Here is a 20,785-nt window from a genome sequence, read left to right as displayed (position 1 = left end):
AGATTTTTAGGAAACCTTTAATTGATTCTTATTTTGATAAATGACATATAATATGATGGCGGACATTTATTTTTCTCTGTAATCACTACACTAACACGTACGCATTCGATACGTTGAGCTTTACTGTTGTTGGACGATATTTAACTGGACGTTGGCTCTCTTCGCAACCGTTAACCACGGATTGTGCGAGATCACCGTACACACGAGTACACCGGGATTCCTGTTACAAAACAATTTTGTCGAAAAATATGGCATTATTTCAAAGAAAGAAAGATAATTTCACACGATTTGACTAAGAAGCTTTGAAAAGTGCGCGAAATAATACGGACTACAATTTTAAAGTGTATACCATAAAACATAGGATCTATGGGACTGATGCATTACCAGAAATTTATGTGTGATAATATGATCATGACCTTTAAGATTACAAAATAAATACGTTGTTATTTGTTCACAGTACATACTAAAATGTGTTAAGTAATATTCCTTGTCCTAAACACTTCCAGGCTACTCCAAGCACTGATGCATGTTTAGTATTCTTTAGCCTATTTGAATATTACGACTTAATCGCGTATAGTATAGTATAGCATATTTTGATATTCACATCTCAGAAACGCTTGCAATTATTAATTTATATAGAATGCGTGAAGATGGTCACGTGCGTAAAAGCTGTATTCGTAATACTCGGGATTACTGTTATGATTCATAAAGAGTGTAGAGGGCCAGTGACCATATGGCGCGCGGAATGTGTCAAAGCTGGCCGCTGGCCGTACGGCCGTGTAGAAGGCGACAAAGCATCGTAAATATACCTTTAAGATACATTAATGTTATGCCATTTCGTTTTTTCCGTTAAACATAATATGTAATAGGTATTTAATTACAGATAGATGAATCTGATTAAGACACATTAAAGTTTGCGGATGATTTACCTACTCGAATTTGATCTCGTATTAGTTTCTTAAAAGCAATCAATTTTAAGAGGGTAAACAGGTTGCAATCAATACATACACGCGGTGTTGTGATTCTAATGCAATTGCGGTTAATTACGACATCTCGAACCTGTTGCGAATTTCATAAGCCATTCCGCTTACAAATAAAGAGAGAATACAATTTTAAAATATTTTACAAGACATACTTAGTTAAATGCGCTTTATGTATGAGGGTACGGTCTAAACATAGATATTATATTGAGCAGATTTGGACGAAACTTCCACGATAAGATGAAATTTCACGAAGAGTAACATATCATTATACCACAAACATAAATATATTTTCTTTTACCTAGTTCAAGCAAAAACTCAATTTACGTTGTTTTACAAATGCTGCCGACATAAGTTGCCCAATCCACGGCTAATTCCGTACTAAACGGGTTTAAGCTGTGGCCGAGAACCCAACTGTAGCACAGGGCAAAGGTCGAAGCTTCACTTACCTTAAAGCATTTCCACGTGCGTTTCGTTGAGAGAGGGACACAATTGTACCTACATCGAAAGTAACCAATAATCGATTTTAGCACATAAAAGTATTACTTAAGCTATAACTATAAGTAACTTCTTGCAATGATTGGCATGCAAAAAGTGTAGCAGCTAAAAATAAGTTAATTTTTTTTCTTTGATTGACGTTACATTAAAGTTTATTCAAGACACAAATCTCGAACATAATATCTTATATACACGATTTTTTTATACAAATTTTCAAAACTGACTTCAACCGTTTATGTATTTATGTGTTGATTTAACACATGCCTGTGTGATTTAATCTATCCTAACCATAATAATTCCTAATATAAGCATTTTATTATAATTCATAAACACATAGGTACCTAAGTTCTCTTCAACCACAGGATTAATAGGGAGGAGAGTTTAAGTTAACCGCAAGCGTAATAAACTATTTATTTATTAATATTAATTAAATTATGATGCTTATACGTTCTTACTTTTAATTTATTGTTTCGTTCCTTTTTCTTAAGAAATACATGTATAGTAAAGTAAGAACTCTTAGATCCACGGTTCATTGACTGGAATGGGTGTAAAACATAAAATGTATTACATTGTGACCTTGACCTACAAATTGCCTTTATTTGTTGCCAGTTAGGCACCCAATGTTTGTTGAAAGTTTTCAGTACTTATAACTGCCGAGTGCGGTGCTGTGCTGAGTGCTTCTTATTATTATGCGTTTTAATTACTACAAAAAAAAATCATAATATTCAATATTCAAAAACTAGACATTTAAACTCCGTAGCCGTAGTGATGAACTAAGAAACAAAATTACTTCACATCAAAAATAATATAAGAAATGCACTACATAACTTTCATGTTTTGGTCACGTCTAAATATACAGTATAAAGAAGTCCACCAAAATGGCGTTCGTAATAAGATCCGAGTAGTGTGCACGAAAATAGACGCGCCAAAAGAGCTCGCGCGCTCCGTCACCGCAGTGACTCATGCGCATCCGAGAAAAGTAGATGCTGGAGTACTGCTGGCATATTTCTCCCTCGTCGTTCTATCGAGTGAACACGAAACGGTGTCTTGATAGTAAAAAACGCATTACATTTTTTCTGCTTGTTTGCGGAGACCGTTCCTTTAGTTACCTTTATAACTTTTTGTCCGTGGTACCGGCCACAATCGAACTTTTTGCCATCAATTTTTTCACCTTTCACCCTTGACAATGCTTAAAATATTTTACATACTTTATATCGCAGAAAAATTGGAAGTGTTATTGATGTCCTCATAGGTCCAAACGTATTTAAACTACTTAATAGAAGAGACAAGTAAGTGACGGGCTCCCCTCCTACAAAGTAGAATATTAAACATCAGATTTATTTATAGATGTATTGAACCTTATTTTTGACTAAATTGATTAAAAATACAAGATGACAAGATACACTATATACATGATTTAAACTTTTTATGAGATCTATTTTTTTCTTATCACTGCCACTGTCTGTCCATTGCGTGAAGTTTACCTCGTTAATTAACTTGCTAAAAACCTTTTGGTAATTAATATATCGCGGAAATGTCAGTAATATTAACAATGAAGTGGTACAGGCGTATCTGTAACTAAAATTCATTAATATTTATACCATAGATATAATGATAAGTTTAAAATTCGAATCTGGATGTGAAGGATCATTTACAATACATACGTCAGCACTTTTGTCACAGAGTACAATACCTTTAAATATTTAATTTATATTTATGTATTTCATTATTTTAGTAGCAACATAATAAAATGTATATTTTTCTTCTACTCTTTTCAATTAATTATGTCGTCTTTTCAATTTTTGCTATCGTTTTTATAATAATATTTTTTTTTATTTTATTAGGATAAAAACGAAACCATATTTGACCACATACTTAGATAAATTCATATTTATACTTATCTATAAATTCATATTTATCTAATTATATGGTCAAATGTGGTTTCGGCACAAATGCTTATGGCACAAATGTTTATGGCAAAAATGCTTATGGCAAAAATGCTACGAAGTCTCATGACTTCTGTGACATTTTTCACGTTCATGCTGGCATTGTTAACCTTGAATCTGAAATCTTCAATATAAGGATCCTCGGCATAAGAAACTGTATTCGTTAAAACATTGTTTGATTAAAGCCGTAACTAAGATTTGCTGATTTTAAATAAAAGTACTGTCTACCTAAACACAGGATTATGAATTAGGTACATATTGTATCTTAACTTTTTAAACTTGGCATATTACCTGCTAGTTCGTATCCTCTATATTATCGTTGTAGGTAACTACATTAATTACTTATACAGCAGTTTATTGTTTACAGCAGATACTTTGTAATCAAGGCCTTAAATTAATAATAATTTCTATGATATTAGAGAAAAAAAACAATAAATCCTTGGTTTGATTTTTTTATATACTCGAAGTAATATACGGATACGACATTGCGATTTAAATACTTATTTTTCATCTCATCTCAATAAGTACTTTTCGTTGTTTCAGTGGAGAGCGCTGGTGGTGATCGATTGCCCATTACTTCAGGCAGGCCTGGAGATCCATCTCCACCAATATTTGAGCAAATATTCAAAAATGCGAGATTCGCACAGGGAGGTAATGCAAAGTTTGAAGGAAAACTTAGAGGAAATCCTACACCCGTAGTATCGTGGACCAGAAAGAAAGCTCCTTTAGTAGAATGCAATAAGTACAGTATGACTTATAATGAACAGACTGGTGATTTATCACTCCTTATTAAACAGATAGGACCAGGTGATGAAGGCGAATATACCTGTACAGCCCGCAATCAATACGGTGAAGCAATTTGTTCAGTGTATATACAACCCGAAGGCGCTCCTATGCCAGCGCATCAAGCCTCACAGCAACAACAAAGTTACCGTCATGTCAGTGAAAGTGTCGAACACAAATCTTATGGCACTCAGGGTTATCAAACAGAACAATCTCGACAAACTCAAAAAGTTGCATATACTAATGGCAGTGATTATTCAGCCATTGAAGACTTTAAGGTTGATACATTTGAATATAGACTGCTCCGCGAAGTGTCATTCCGAGAGTCTATTACTAAAAGGTATGTCGGTGAAACCGATGTACATATAAGCACCGAAATAGAAAAATCTCTGGGTCCAGTATCTCCACCAAAGATAGCGCAAAAACCAAGAAACTCTAAGCTGACAGAGGGGGCTGATGCGCAATTCCAAGTTCAACTCTCCGGTAATCCTAGACCGAGAGTCACTTGGTTTAGAAATGGCCAGAGAATTGTTAATTCAAATAAACATCAAATCACTACAACACACAATCAAACGATACTTAGGGTGAAGAATACGCAAAAGTCTGATTCTGGACATTATACATTATTAGCTGAAAATCCTAACGGTTGCATAGTAACCTCAGCCTACCTGGCAGTAGAATCTCCTCAAGAAACTTATACACAAGATCAAAAATCACAGTACACAATAGATTCCCAACAAGTGGAAATAGAAGAAAGAGTTCAAATTAGTGAAAAAGCTCTCGCTCCGCAATTTGTGAAAGTCTGCCAAGACCGTGATGTGACGGAAGGAAAGATGACGCGATTCGATTGCCGCGTTACTGGCAGACCTTACCCAGAAGTCACGTGGTTCATTAACGATAGACAAATTCGAGACGATTATAATCATAAGATATTAGTTAACGAATCTGGAAACCATGCGCTTATGATTACGAACGTCGATCTAAGTGACAGTGGTGTAGTTACTTGCATAGCACGAAACAAAAGTGGTGAAACGTCGTTTCAATGTCGCCTGAACGTGATTGAAAAAGAGCAAGTTGTTGCTCCAAAATTCGTTGAACGTTTCATCACTTTGAGTATTCGGGAAGGCGAATCTGTAGTTTTGAAGGCACGTGCTGTGGGCACACCTACACCTCGAATCACATGGCAGAAGGACGGCGTTCCGATTATACCCAATCCAGAATTACGAATCACTACCGAAGGTGGAGCCTCGACACTGGACATTCAGCGAGCTAAGGCGTCGGATGCGGCATGGTACCAGTGCACCGCCCAGAATGTCGCAGGTTCCACCGCAACACGAGCAAGGCTCTATGTAGAAGTGCCTAAAGAGCCTCCGGTCGAACAAAAACGTCTGCACTTACCACGGCCAAGTAAAATTATAGAGCCAGAGTAAGTATTACTTAATTATATACCACAATGAACATCTGGTAGTCATTTTAGATACGTATATAATTTTTAATTCCGTCCCAAATCCAATACAAGTAGACAGATTAATCTTATATTTTCATGAATGAACCAAATTTTATTTAAGCTGGGCACACTGGGGAAAGCTTAGATTAGATATACTTGGTAGCAGACATCAGACCTGCATTCTTGTCGGGGTCGATTACAGATAACCAAAGACAGTAATGATCATGTTGACTGCATACCCTTCTAATACCTCAATTTCACATAAAAATATATTAATTTAAGAATAGAACAAATAATTAAATTAATGTTATACCATCTGCTATTAAATTTGCACTTCTATATACAGAAATATGTAAAATACAAATCTCACAATATTTATTTACCTGAATGTTTCTTTATGGGATTAATATTCACACGTATCCGCTATTACTAAACTATCACGAAGTCTATTACTAAAAACTAATTGTTAACATTTTAGGCCAGCGCCTGGACCAGAAATTATATATTTAAGGCACGTTGAAAGAGCGCGACCATACGTACCTCCAGGCGAAGAGGACAGAGTATATCCTCCACCGCAGTTTATCATACCACTCAAAAGCGTAAGCCAAATGGAAGGTGGTAAAATACATTTTGAAACTAGAATTGAACCGGTTGGTGACCCATCAATGAAGATAGAATGGTTGAAAAATGGCCAGAGTATTGAAGCCAGTAAGTAAATAAACATTCGCAAATTGGCTTGAAGTAATCATTTTATGAATTAATTTTATTAAATTATTTAGGTAGTAGATAACCCAGTCTAATCAATTATGCTTCTAATTTGGAAGTTCGAGACATATCGATTTATTTAAGGCACATTAAAACAGTGAAGACTGATTGGGTTTTTTACATATTTTTAACGCCTAAAGCGCTTAAATAATCGTTATAATATGAATATAATATTCATAATTCGTAATTGCTCAGGGCCCAGGTGTAAAAAAATACCTGGGGACACGTTGAATTATATCTGTACCATACAATGCAAGATCATGCAGTATTGCCGACGAACACATTAAGTATAAAGTATGTGATAATGTATTGATAATTACGTACCTTTTGTTTACAGGTTCAAGATTCACATCAATATTTCGTTTTGGCTATATATCTCTCGATATGCTCAGTCTTAATATACAAGATAGCGGAGAATATACATGTCGTGCTATTAGCGCTACCGGTACTGCGGAAACAAAAGCAGTATTACAGGTAACGCCAAGAGCTACAATAGAAAGAACGAGTCAACATCCAGAAAGCTTACAATACATTCAGCATCTTGAAGATTACTCTAAATATCAACATCAAGAGTCAATCGAAGAACAAATCTCACAGAAACCACAATTTATTAGACCTTTACAAGATCTCGGTGAACTTCAAGAGGGTAGAAACGCTCACTTTGAAGGTCAACTTACTCCAGTAAGCGACCCTACAATGAGAGTTGAATGGTACAAAGATGGCAAACCAATTACAGCCAGCTCGCGAATCACAGCAATCTTCAACTTCGGCTACGTCTCCCTTAACATCATGCACCTACGGGCTGAAGATGCAGGTTCGTATACAGTGAGGGCTGTAAACAAACTCGGTGAAGCTATTAGTACCGCAACAATCAGAGTAGCGGCGAGAAGCACTGTAACCGCTGATCTTGGTATCCCAGAACAAAGAAGATACATTGAGAAGACTGAGCAACTTGAGGCTTATCAACACCAGCAACATCAGAAATATTATCAAGAAGCACCAGAAAGTACTCAAAGGCCAGAGTTTAAAACGCCGATCAAAGATCAGATGAATATTAAAGAAGGCGGTTTCGCACATTTTGAAGCACGCCTGGAACCTATCGGTGACTCTACTTTGAAAGTAGAATGGCTTAAAGATGGACGCCCTGTCGAAGCCAGTTCAAGGATAACTACATTCTTTAATTTTGGTTATGTGGCATTAACAATCAAGTCAGTTACTGTACACGATGCTGGCCATTATACATGTCGCGCTTATAATGCTCTAGGCCAAGCAACGACAAATGCGAATCTTACAATTGTTACCAAAAAAGATATTATAGCGGAGTCCCAGCATCCCGGAGGTCTCGAAAAAATTCAATACTTAGAAGATTCTAGCAAGTATTCTAGGAGAACTGAAGAAGAAGTTAAAGTTACTCAGAAGCCTAGATTTTTAGGTCCACTTAAAGGTACTAACAAAATAGTAGAAGGCCAAAGCGCCCACTTTGAAGCTAGAGTAGAACCGCAGAGCGACTTGACAATGTCTGTTGAATGGTATTTTAATGGTAAACAAATAAAATCAGCAAACCGCATTCAGACATACCATGATTTCGGATATGTCGCATTAGACATTTCAAGTGTTCGTGCTGAAGATTCTGGCGTTTATACAGTCGTGGCCCGCAATGCAGCTGGGGAAGCACAATTAAGTGCTTCCATGGTAGTTGAAAGTAAGTATTTAAAATGATTTTTCTTAATTAGAAGTTTATGCTACTAAACTCCAAGACAACTTTAAGATTTTTTAAATATATCCGATGTAGGCAACGCATATATGTAATATTTTTAACTTTTTCTTTCAGCCCGTTCTAGTATCGATACCTCAAGCATTCATCATGGTTTATATGAAAAAACAAGACATATGGAAGAATCAAAATTTGTTGAGCCTATGTATCAAATTGAAGAAATCTCTAAATCCAAGCCTGTTTTCGTGCAGCCGTTATCAGATCCTCCACTTGTTTCTGAAGGCAAAAATATTCATTTAGAGTGCCGACTGGAACCTATGGGAGATCCTACAATGAGAGTTGAATGGTTCCATAACGGCAGAGCCGTAACAGTGGGCTCCAGATTTAGAACTTATTACGATTTTGGTTTCGTAGCATTAGACATCATTCATGCTACATCGGCTGACTCTGGAGAATATACCGTAAGAGCAATTAATCATCTGGGCTCAGCACACACTTCAGCTATGGTCCGCGTAATTGAAAGGTCAGATATTGTTACTGACACACAAAATGAACTTGCTGTGGAACAAATCCAAATGTTAGAAGATTCTTCACGTCGCTCTAAGCATGTACAAGAAGATATTACAATCATGCAAGCACCACAGTTCTCAAGAGCATTACATAATATTGAGACTGTAGAAGGCACTAATGTTCACCTAGAGTGCCGATTACAACCTGTTGGAGATCCAAGTATGAGAGTTGAATGGTTCTGTAATGGCAGGCCTATAAAAACTGGACACAGGTTCAGACCAGCTTATGAATTTGATTATGTTGCTTTAGATCTACTAAGCGTGTATCCAGAAGATTCCGGTGTCTATACGTGCCAAGCGACTAATCAGTTGGGTGAAGCGGTAACCTCATGTGCTCTACGTGTTATTGCCAAAAAAGATTTAATTTTCGAGTCACAACATCCATCGGGACTAGAAAAGATTCAATATTTGGAGGATGCCTCTCGCTACAAAAAGACGGAGGTCGTTGATGAATTTGTAAACATCAAACCAAGATTTGTTACCAAGCCGAAGTCGATTGAAAACGTCAAAGAAGGACAACACGTTCACTTTGAATGCAAACTTGAACCAGTAACAGACTCTAACCTGAAAGTTGAGTGGTTCAAAAATGGCCAGCCCGTAACGATTGGTCATAGATTCAGACCAATACATGACTTTGGTTACGTCGCACTTGATATAATCGACTTAATCGCAGAAGATTCGGGAATTTATACGTGTAGAGCAGTAAATTTAGTAGGCACGGATGAAGTAAGTTGCAGATTGACTTGTCGTAGCACAACTGATATTATTAGAGCAACACAAAATGAAGCTGGATTAGAACAAATACAGTTTCTTGAAGATAAATCTAGATATCATAGGACCGATGTTGTAGATGAAGTGACAACTCAAGCGCCTATATTTACAACATCTTTGAAAAATATTGAAATTAAGGAAGGGCAACGTGCTCACTTTGAATGTCGGCTAATTCCAGTATCTGACCCAAGCATGAAGGTGGAATGGTATCACAATAACAAACCTCTGAAGAGTGGGTCCAGGTTTACTGAAACTAATAATTTTGGTTTTGTTGCTCTTGACATAATGTCATGTTTACCGGAAGATTCTGGTACATACACATGCAGAGCTATCAATGCTCTGGGAGAAGCTGTGACATCTGGAATTGCGGTCGTACATTCTAAAAAATCTATCTATTTAGAATCACAACATGAAAGTGCTTTACCTAGATTAAATCAGTTAGATGATGCATCCAGACACCAAAGACATGCCACACAAGAAGAGGTTATTACACAAGCACCCGTGTTTACTATGCCAATGAAAGATGTGCGAGTTGCAGAGAATCAAGCTGTACATTTTGAAGCTAGACTAATTCCAGTGGGTGATCCTAAGCTAAGAGTAGAGTGGCTACGGAATGGAGTACCTATTGAAGCTTGTAAGTTAATAATTACGTTAAAATTGGTTCCATGATTTTTGTTATTTGTAGAATTACTTATCTAATGTGTTAATACATTTTTGTAGCAAATCGTTTGACCACAATGCACGACTTCGGCTATGTGGCTCTTAATATGAAATACGTCAATCCAGAAGATTCGGGCACATATACATGCCGTGCTATTAACGAATTAGGAGAAGCTGTCACTTCGTCAACAATGTTCGTTCAATGTAAGTTAACGTTTAAATGCGAGTGAATGTAATAAAAAACAACACGGTTTCGCTAAATTTATTATTGTTATGAAATATTATATTAATATGTTTATAATATTACGTACGAATTTTCATTTTTCTAGCGAAAGCTTCTCTTCAACTTGAGTCTCAACACGAAACTGCCCTGGAAAAAATACAGCAGTTAGAAGATTCATCACGTTACAGACGTCGGGAAGATGTCGAAGTTGCTATCAACCAGGCGCCTCGGTTTATAACTCAACTTAATGGACCTACGAAATTGGTAGAGGGACAAAGTGCTCACTACGAATGCAGAATCGAACCTTATCCTGATCCGAACATGCGCGTTGAATGGTATTTCAACGGCAAAGTTCTACAAAGTGGACATCGATACCGCACAGCCTACGATTTTGGTTTTGCGGCACTCGATATTCTTACTGTTTATGGAGAAGATTCTGGTGATTACACCTGCAAAGTTATCAATAATTTGGGTCAAGCTACTTCTTCCATAAAATTAAATGTCCAATGTAAGTTATCCGTTTGCATATATTTATATCCATAAATAATAATAGCCACTTTTATTAACTTGATTAAGGGCGGATTGCACTAAAGGCCTGTTTAAAATTTTATTTAAATTTAAAGTTAACTATAATCACAACATTGAATGTAATAATTCTGTGTTGCACCAAATTATTTTGGATTAAAAGATGTTCACAGATTAACTTTAAGTGTTAGTTATGGGGTTAACTGTAACTAAAATGGTACAACCCATGAATGCTTTATCGCAGATTTGACGGTTGGTTAGGTTTTTGTTAACGTTAAAGTTACACGGTGCGATCGACCCTTATTCCTATAGTTATTGATTTTCCTTTAATAATGATTAGTAAAAAGCGAATATGTTATTTTCAATTTTAGCTAAAGAATCAATTATTAGAGACACACAACATGAAAGTGCGTTAGAAAAAATTCAATACCTTGAAGATGATAGCAGAAACAAACGTGTCATGCGTGATGAAAGCTTTGTTGCTGAGAAACCTCAATTTGGGAAACCAATTAAGAATGCTAGGGTGCCCGAAGGACAACCAGTGCACTTAGAAGCAACACTTACACCAGTAAACGACCCTACAATGCGTGTTGAATGGTATTGTAATGGAAGACCAATTCAGCAAGGTCATAGATTTAAGACAACAAATGATTTTGGATATGTCGCTCTAGATATTCTTTATGCTTATGCTGAAGACACAGGAACTTACATGTGCAAAGCCACAAATGCAGTCGGGGAAGCTGTGACAACAAGTTCCGTGCAAGTAGATGGTAAGAATATTATCAATATATGTAAAATAACGTTTAAATTCTCAGTTGATTTATTACATTTTTGTATTTTACTAACTTATATTATTTTCGTTTTAGCCAAAGCATCTCTATATTTGGATACATTGGATGAACAGCGTTTGAAAAAGATTCAGGAACTAGAGAAATACGAAAGACCGAAAGCAGTTGAAGAAGAAGTTCCTGGTCAAAGACCTGTATTTTTGACTGCTTTAACTAGTCTGGAAAATCTGAAAGAAGGTGATCGAGCTCACTTTGAGTGTAGGGTAGAGCCTATAAATGATCCCGTTCTGAAAATTGAATGGTTCCTTAATGGACAAAAGATTAAAACCGGTCATAGGTACAGAACCACGCACGACTTTGGTTATGTCGCTTTAGACATTTTGTACACATACGCTGAGGACTCTGGAACATACATGTGTAAGGCCACGAACAACCTCGGTGAAGCAGTTAACACATGCACGTTGAAGGTTGCAGGTACGGAGACAATATTCATTTTCTGTTCACATGTGATAACTTTAATTTTCTTCTTATGTATTTTGAATTGGTTCACACTTAATAACGAATTATTAGCATATTTATTACTTTTTTTTTTTTTTTTAAATAGTCGATATTTATTTATTTACAAGGAAATGATTAATTAAATTTAACCGTAGCGTATGTTTAGTAATAAACTCCTTATTATTACAAAAGCTTTAACATTCTATGCATAATTTTAGGGCACAGAAGTATTATTTTGGATACTCAACATCCCAATGGACTAGAAAAAATTAGACAGTTAGAAGCTCAAGGACATCACACACGCATAGAAGTTGAAGAGCCTAAGATTTATCCACCAAGATTTATTACTGAACTCAGAGGTACAACGCATGTTTATGAAGGACAGACAGCTCACTTTGAATGCCAAGTAGAACCAGTACATGATCCTAATCTACGGATAGAATTTTACCACAATGGCAAAGCCCTGCAATCTGCGTCACGGTTCCATATCACTTTTGATTTTGGTTACGTGTCACTGGATATTCAACACTGTGTCCCGGAGGATGCTGGCGAATATTCAGTCAAAGCAATTAATGCCCTTGGCCAGTGTGTTTCGGCGATATCCATGACAGTAACCGCAAAAGGTAGTATTATATCGGAATCTCAACGTCCCGAAGGCCTAGAGAAAATCCGAGAATTAGAGTCAGCGGAACCGTTTAAACGACCGGAAATACCAGAACCTGTCACAAGACAACGCCCTGTATTTACTCAGCCACTGCAGAACATTGATAATATACAAGAAGGCCAAACAGCACACTTTGATTGTCGTCTTATTCCTGTTGGAGACCCCACTTTGAAAGTTGAATGGTTTAGAAATGAAAAACTAATTGAAGACAGCTCTAGAATTACAAAGACACACGATTTTGGATACGTTTCAATGACAATTACCCACGTCCGGGATGAAGATGAGGGTGTCTACATGTGTAGAGCGTCAAATCTCTTGGGAGAAGCAGTGACAACTGCAGCAATGAAGATAAAGAGTAAGTATGATATAAAAAAAATCTTATTGGTACATATTCAGTAAGTTTATACAAATCATTACACCAACTAATTTTCGTTTGTGTTTTAAAATGTCCATTGTTTGAAGGAGAAATATAATCCTCAATATAATTTGATTTTTTTAATTACAATTAGTGTATATGTTTCTTACTTTTGATAAAGTTATTAATATATACGTTATTAACAGCGAAGGCAGCCATTCAGATGGATACACAACATCCTGAGGGCATGAAGAAGATTCAACGTTTAGAAGAACCACAGCCTAAAAGGGCCGATGAGCCAGAACGTGAATTTGAAAAACCAATATTTACTCAGGTTCTTACCGGTCCTTCCGAACTATGGGAAGGACAACATGCCCACTATGAAGCACGCGTTGTTCCCGTTGGTGATCCAAGTTTGCGGTTTGAGTGGTATATCAACGGCGTCGAACTTAAGATGGGTAAGTCTATTTTATATATTTTGAAAGTCAACATTATCACCTATTCTGCAATGTAATTTTGGATGTATGATCAGGCAGAGTTAGTAGTATAAGATGTTCCAGCTCAGTTATCAGGGATAACAACCAGCTTGTGTTCGACCCGAGTTTGTTAGTTTATAGAGGTCCATAAACAGCACTGGGTCAGTGTTAATAACGACTTGAATTTATTCCACCTATCACGTAAAAGTACATACACACAATATTTTGTAAGTTACCTGAAAGGTTCACAAATAAAATACAACGAAACACAATATACCTACTACGAAAGTGTTTCGTACGATTATAAACCACTTAAACGATTGTCCGTAATCTATACTAAAAATAAAGTATTTCTAAAGTTACTTTTATATTATTAAAAAAAATATATATTCTATAATTATCCTACAGGTTCCCGATTCCGGACTACACATGACTTTGGATTTGTTACTTTGGATATTAATTCAGTAGTAACAGATGATGCCGGCTTATATATGTGTAAAGCTATAAATAAAGCTGGCAGTACAGTGTCATCGACATCGTTGAAAGTCAAGACTAAATCTACTATAGTAGATCAAGCAATGAGGCCGGAAGCTTGGGAACAAATTCAACTGAAGGAAGCAGCAATGAATAAAGTACCCGAAATGTTTATTGATTCTGGAGTACAACAGGCTCCTATTTTCACCACGCATCTTAAAAGTTATGATAAACTTGTTGAAGGGCAACATGTCTATTTGGAGGCACAGGTGGAGCCTCGTACAGACCCTAATTTAAGGATTGAGTGGTTCAAGAATGGAATGTCGCTTACCACTGGTTCAAGGTTGAAGAGTACTTTCGACTTTGGCTTAGTCACTCTTTCTATAAACTCATTAAGGATTGACGATTCTGGTATATATACATGTAAAGCAACAAATTTAATGGGTGAAGCTGTTTCCACGGCATCAATCAAAATCGAAGACCGTCACTGGTTATTGGGTGAATCGCTTCATCCAGAATCATTAGATAGAATTGGCGTCCTGGAACAACCAAAGCCAACGAAAGTAGAATCTCCTGAACCTGTTTATGAGACTCCAGTATTTATTTCTCATTTGAATAATATAGTATGCAAAGAAGGTGATAATATACATTTCGAATGTAACGTTGAACCGTCTAGAGATCCTACCTTAAAAATAGAATGGTTCTTTAACAACAAACCACTACCATCTGGTACTAGATACAAGAGTACTCACGATTTTAGCTATGTTTCTTTGGATATGGTGCATACATATGAAGAGGATTCTGGCATATATACTTGCAAAGCTACAAATAGCAAGGGTTCAGCCACAACATCAGGTTCTTTGAGATGCACAGGAGATAAACATATTTATCTTGATACTCAACATCCTCAAGGCCAAACTGGTTTGGAAGCTGTGGAACAGGCAGAAGAAGCTCGACTTTCTAAATTACGAAGAACGTCATTACCAGAAACTGATTATCCAAAGCCGGAATGGATTGTGCCAATTGCCGCAGAACATCAATTGGTAGAAGGACAAACACTTCATTTCGAAGGCCAAGTTGAACCTAAGAATGATCCCAATTTGGTAATAGAATGGTACTTTAATGGAAAAGTATTAGAACAAGGTTCAAGATTTAAGCTAACTAGTGATTTCGGTTTTGTAACCTTAGATCTTATTGATGTTTATGAAAGAGATAGTGGAATTTACACATGCAAGGCTTATAATAAGAAAGGAGAGGCGTTTACTTCTTCGACTGTATACTGCACTAGCAAGGAAAACCTTATAGAGCGCACTCAGCATCCAAAGGGCGCTGAAGGATTAGAAAAGATTCAAAACCTTGAAGATTCTCTCCGAAAAGAGCCAGGTCGCGGTCCAGATGATGATACTGGTAGGCCGCCAGAATTCACCACTGTATTCCAGGATATTGTTGACATGAGTGAGGGCCAAATTGCTCATTATGAAGCATCTTTAATTCCTACTGGAGATCAGAGCATGGTAATAGAATGGTTCTATAATGGCAAAACAATAGAAGCTAGTCATCGTATTCGTACTGTTTATGCATTCGGTATGGTCGTTTTAGAAATTTTGGGAACCAAAACTACTGACTCTGGTATATATGCATGCCGAGCTACAAACAAATGGGGACAAGCAGAAATAAGCGTGAAACTTGAATGTGTGGATAAGAGTAAAGGAATGAAACCTAGATTTACTACACATATAAAGAGCATTGAAGGCCTTAAAGACGGCCAGTCAGCGCACTTTGAATGTACTGTCGTACCTGTGGATGATCCGGAGATGAAGATAGAATGGTATCATAATGGCCAACCGTTACGTCACTCTACAAGAATAAAAACCGTCTCCGATTTCGGTTTTGTTGTTTTAGATATAGCATATACTCAAAATCATGATACTGGTGAATATGTCTGCCGGGCTTATAACAAATATGGTGAAGACTTCACCAAAGCTACCATTAACTGCTATGGAAGAGGAGGTGTTTATTTGGATAGTTTACAACCTGATTCATTAGCTAAAATAAGGGAATTAGAAAGCATGCAAGGAATACAACATCAGGCTCCTGCCCCTGCTTCTGCAGAACCACCTCGCTTTATCACACAAATACAAGATGTTACTAAGCTGGTAGAAGGCCAGAGTGCACACTTTGAGGCACGTTTAACACCAGTAGACGATCCAGACCTTAAAGTTGAGTGGTTCTATAACGGCAAGAAGTTGCCACATGGACATCGATACAGAACGTTCCATGACTTTGGCATCGTTATTTTAGACATACTTTATTGTTATGAAGAAAATTCCGGCGAATACGAATGTATTGCTACCAACAAATTAGGCCGAGACTCTACGAAAGCTACATTGAAATGCACATCGAAAGAAAACTTAATTTTGGACTCGCAACTCCCGCGGGTAAGTTTTCTTTTGTTTTCATATTTTTTAGGAATATACTGCCTGAATGGAGATTATTAAGATACTACGTCAACGTCATCATGTAGTTAGTCACGTAATGACAAATAATAGTTAAGAATAATTACAATCATTTCTAATCGATATTTAAATATTTTAGGGCATGGAGGGTGGATTAGAAAAATTACAAACCTTGGAAGATTCTATGATACGCAGGAAGGATACCACAGTGGAAGAGAAGCGGGGTAAAGCTCCCGTTTTTACTGTTCCATTATCTAATATTGAAAATTTGAGAGAAGGAGAAAATGCGCACTTTGAAGCTCGTTTAACTCCTACGGATGATCCTCAATTGAAGGTAATGATTAGACAAATAATAATTAATTAAATATAGTTGAATTACAAAAACATTTTATTAATATGTTTTAAACAATTGTGTCTTTAATGTAAAATACAATATATATTGTAAAAGATACCTTTGATTTTTGTCACACATTATATTACATTTCTTTACTTTTATTTACCTTAATTTTAGGTGGAATGGTATTGGAATGGAAAATCCCTTAAGGCCGGCTCCAGATTTAGGACTTTCTGTGACTTTGGATTCGTTATTCTGGAAATATCACCTACTTACCCAGAAGATTCCGGGGAATATTTATGCAGAGCTTACAATAACTATGGTGAAGCGGTCACTACAGCCACCATGAAAGTACAAGGGAAGAGGAATATAATATTGGAGTCACAGTTGCCTAAAGGTATGGAAGGAACTATCGATAAAATTGCCGCTCTTGAAGGTTACACTGGATCGGTTGATACATCAACACCTGAAACTGAGAGTGGAAATCCTCCTGAATTTATTACTACACCATCAGATCTCATACTTTCGGAGAACTCATCAGCTCATTTCGAGTGTCGTTTGGTTCCTGTTAATGATTCCAGCATGAGAGTGGAATGGTTCCACAATGGTAAACCACTCTTAACAGGATCTAGAGTCAAAACAATCAATGATTTTGGATTTGTTATACTAGAGGTCGGCGGTGTTTATCAACGTGATGCTGGTCTTTATACTTGCAAAGCTACTAACCGTCACGGTGAAGCTACCGTATCGTGCAAACTTCAGGTCAAAGGCAGGCAAGGTATTATACTAGAACCTCAGTTGCCATCGTCTTTCAAATCCGGTACTGAGAGCATTCAAAAACTAGAAGAAACATTACACAAGCGCGAGGAGATTACTATCGAAGATGAGAAACCAAATCCTCCAAGATTTACCGTGGAAATCAAAGACAATATCGATATTCCTGAAGGAGGTCCAATACACTTTGACTGTCGAGTAGAACCTGTAGGCGATCCAACTATGAGAATTGATTGGTTCCATAATGGTAGGCCGTTTGCAACTGGTTCTCGTGTACATATGCTTAATGATTTCGGTTTCATTGCATTGGATATCGACTACGTCTATGCACGAGACGCAGGTGAATATACATGCCGTGCAACTAATAAATGGGGATCTGCCACAACAACAGCTAAGATTACTTGTAGTGCAAAACGTGACATCGTATTAGAATCGCAATTACCCCAAGGCATGAGTGGCGAAAAGATCAAAGAACTTGAAAAGGGACGTGTAACCGATACTCCTAAAGAAGAACCTGTCATAAGCACGCCACCTAAATTTATAACCCAGATACAATCGCATACTGTGGAAGAATCTGAAGCTGTGCGTTTCGAGTGCAGAGTGGAACCTAAAGAAGATTCTAAACTACGCATTGAATGGTATCGCAATGGGAAACTCTTGCCTTCTGGGCATAGATACCGTACGGTGTATGATATGGGATTTGTTTCTCTAGATATTTTATATGTATATGCTGAGGATTCTGGAGAATACGTGTGCCGAGCAGTTAACGACTTTGGTGAAGACTTCACTAAAGCTACGGTATCTTGCAAGCGTAAGTATTCATTGGTTTTAAATTTAAATACTTAATTTTCAACACAACTATAATTTAATCCCGTGTATGTTTATTATTATTAGAAAACTCATTAGGATATTATTTAAAATTATATTTAGCTAAACCATCATTTCACAATTAAATGTTCTACTCATATCTTCTACTGTCGTTCCTAACATTATAAATATATTTCACATTTATTATTTTCAGAATTGCCTGATATTATTCTCCAAAATCAAGTGCCTAGAGGTATGAAAAAATCCGAGGCATTGACTCAAATGGAGGCAACAATTAAAAAGTATACATCGGAAATATTTTTGACTGAAGATGATCTCTTTGATGTCGATAAAAAACAACCTCCACGTTTTGTAACACAAATTCAAAGCCAGACAACATTAGTCGAAATGGAGTCTACTAAATTTGAATGCCAATTGGCCCCTGTTGGAGATCCTAACATGAAGGTTGAATGGTTCTTCAACGGCAAACCTTTACTGCATAGTATGTATTTAATTTCTACTATATTCGTTTTATTGTTACAATGAACTTAAATTTATCATTACAGTGGACCTCTGATAATCCGACAATCATTTTGCAGGGTAGTGTCGAACTATCGATTTGTCGGATTATACAGTACTGGCCTAAGACCCCCTATAGTCCGAATTTTACGAAATAACCTTGTAATCCGACAAATTACAGACCCAATGATAAGATTCTATATTTCATATACATACTAGCTAACCCGGCAAACGTTGTGTTGCCATATAAATAAAAAAATGTAAAAAAATGGTGAACAACCCTTATCACTTAGGGGTATGAAAAAATAGATAGTAGCCGATTCTCAGACTTACTGAATATACATATAAAATTTGGTGAAAATCGGTAAAGCCGTTTCGGAGGAGTACGATAACTAACATTGTGACACGAGAATTTTACATATATTATGTACTTCTACTCTGAAGTACAAATCATATATCATTATTAGAAAATTAAAGAAAATAATAGAGAATTTACGTTTTATTATAAAATTAACGCCATTATGTAACAATATTCAATACATACGAGTATGTAATAAATAATAGACCATGTCGGATTACAGGGGGTGACGGATTGGAAAGGGGCCGGATTATCACGGGTCCACTGAAGTTATAATATTGATAAAATAAAATCATGTGACTGGTTTTGTTAGATCATGTTATTAATAAATTACACCCGATTGTTATTGCAGAAAACCGCTTTACGCCTATTTACGACTTCGGTTACGTAGCTATGAACTTTGGCTGGGTCTACCCAGAGGATAGTGGGGAGTATGTTTGTCGTGCTACAAATCTTTATGGAATGGACGAGACTAGAGCGGTCATTAAGACTGCTGGTAAACCAGGCATTGTATACGATTCGCAATTGCCAAAACATATGAAGAGTATTGAAAAAATCAGAGAAATGGAAGCTTCTTGGCAAGTGTAAGTATATTATGTGTAGGATATTTACTATGTTTTGTCATATATATATGATAATTAGGTACAACTGTTTCAAATTTGCTATTCGGCAATTTATTAATTGAGTAGCCCCGTATGAGGTGTATATGAGTGTAAGTGTTTGAGTAAAATAAGCCAAGCAAAGGCGATTATGCCCACTGTAAACCACTTTAAGGTGGTAGAACTCTGTGTGGTTCTACTCCGGCGACACCACCGCCACACCTAATTCTGCCTTATAACAACAGCGTTAAACACTGCTGTTCTGGTGTGAAGGGTGTGGTAAGGTAGACCTAGTTTTCCGAGGCGTTCCATCGTAGTCATCAGGGGTAGTGGCGCATCTGTGGCCGACCTCAGGCAGGAATATCTAATCCTATCTGGGCTTGATTAGTGATGTCCATGGGCGGCAGTAGCTACTTACCATCGGGTGGACTACATGCTCGTCTGCTACATATATAATATATTTTAAAAAACTTTAAAATATCTTTAAACATAAGATAGTTAGAACACATTATGTAGATTTTATATTTAGTCATTACATTCATATTTTGTAGTGGGCCCGAACAAGCAGTAGAAGAAGCAAAGGCTCGTTCAGCACCTGTGTTTGTGAGTCGTCCTGAACCTGTTACTGTGGAAGAAGGAGAATGGGCGCGGTTCTGTTGCCGAGTCACCGGTCATCCTAAGCCTCGTGTCATGTGGCTTATTAACGGCAACACTATTGTTAATGTAAATATTATTTTTTGATACATTTTTATTTGTATTACTATTCCTATGTGTGTGTATAACTATATCTGTTTTTTCTTAT

General features: G+C 36.8%; 1 protein-coding gene across 1 annotated transcript in view; it reads left to right on the top strand.

The window, feature by feature from the left end:
• Kettin (kettin protein) overlaps positions 1-20,785 on the top strand; it is a 29,663-nt gene that overhangs the window by 4,366 nt on the left and 4,512 nt on the right. The window contains exons 2-17 of the mRNA XM_073074622.1: positions 3,968-5,633; positions 6,133-6,362; positions 6,757-8,121; positions 8,251-10,107; positions 10,194-10,337; positions 10,463-10,864; positions 11,253-11,651; positions 11,748-12,143; positions 12,386-13,186; positions 13,393-13,644; positions 14,071-16,574; positions 16,732-16,926; positions 17,104-18,511; positions 18,722-19,009; positions 19,737-19,968; positions 20,535-20,706. Coding sequence (XP_072930723.1) covers positions 3,968-5,633; positions 6,133-6,362; positions 6,757-8,121; positions 8,251-10,107; positions 10,194-10,337; positions 10,463-10,864; positions 11,253-11,651; positions 11,748-12,143; positions 12,386-13,186; positions 13,393-13,644; positions 14,071-16,574; positions 16,732-16,926; positions 17,104-18,511; positions 18,722-19,009; positions 19,737-19,968; positions 20,535-20,706 — 12,311 coding nt within the window. The remainder of the gene's footprint in view (positions 1-3,967; positions 5,634-6,132; positions 6,363-6,756; positions 8,122-8,250; positions 10,108-10,193; positions 10,338-10,462; positions 10,865-11,252; positions 11,652-11,747; positions 12,144-12,385; positions 13,187-13,392; positions 13,645-14,070; positions 16,575-16,731; positions 16,927-17,103; positions 18,512-18,721; positions 19,010-19,736; positions 19,969-20,534; positions 20,707-20,785) is intronic.

Source organism: Epargyreus clarus, unplaced genomic scaffold (assembly GCF_041222505.1).
Source record: "Epargyreus clarus isolate Ecla_fem2 unplaced genomic scaffold, WU_Ecla_fem_2.2 ptg000007l, whole genome shotgun sequence".
Lineage (NCBI taxonomy): Eukaryota > Metazoa > Arthropoda > Insecta > Lepidoptera > Hesperiidae > Epargyreus > Epargyreus clarus.
This window is presented reverse-complemented; position numbering and strand designations above follow the sequence as displayed.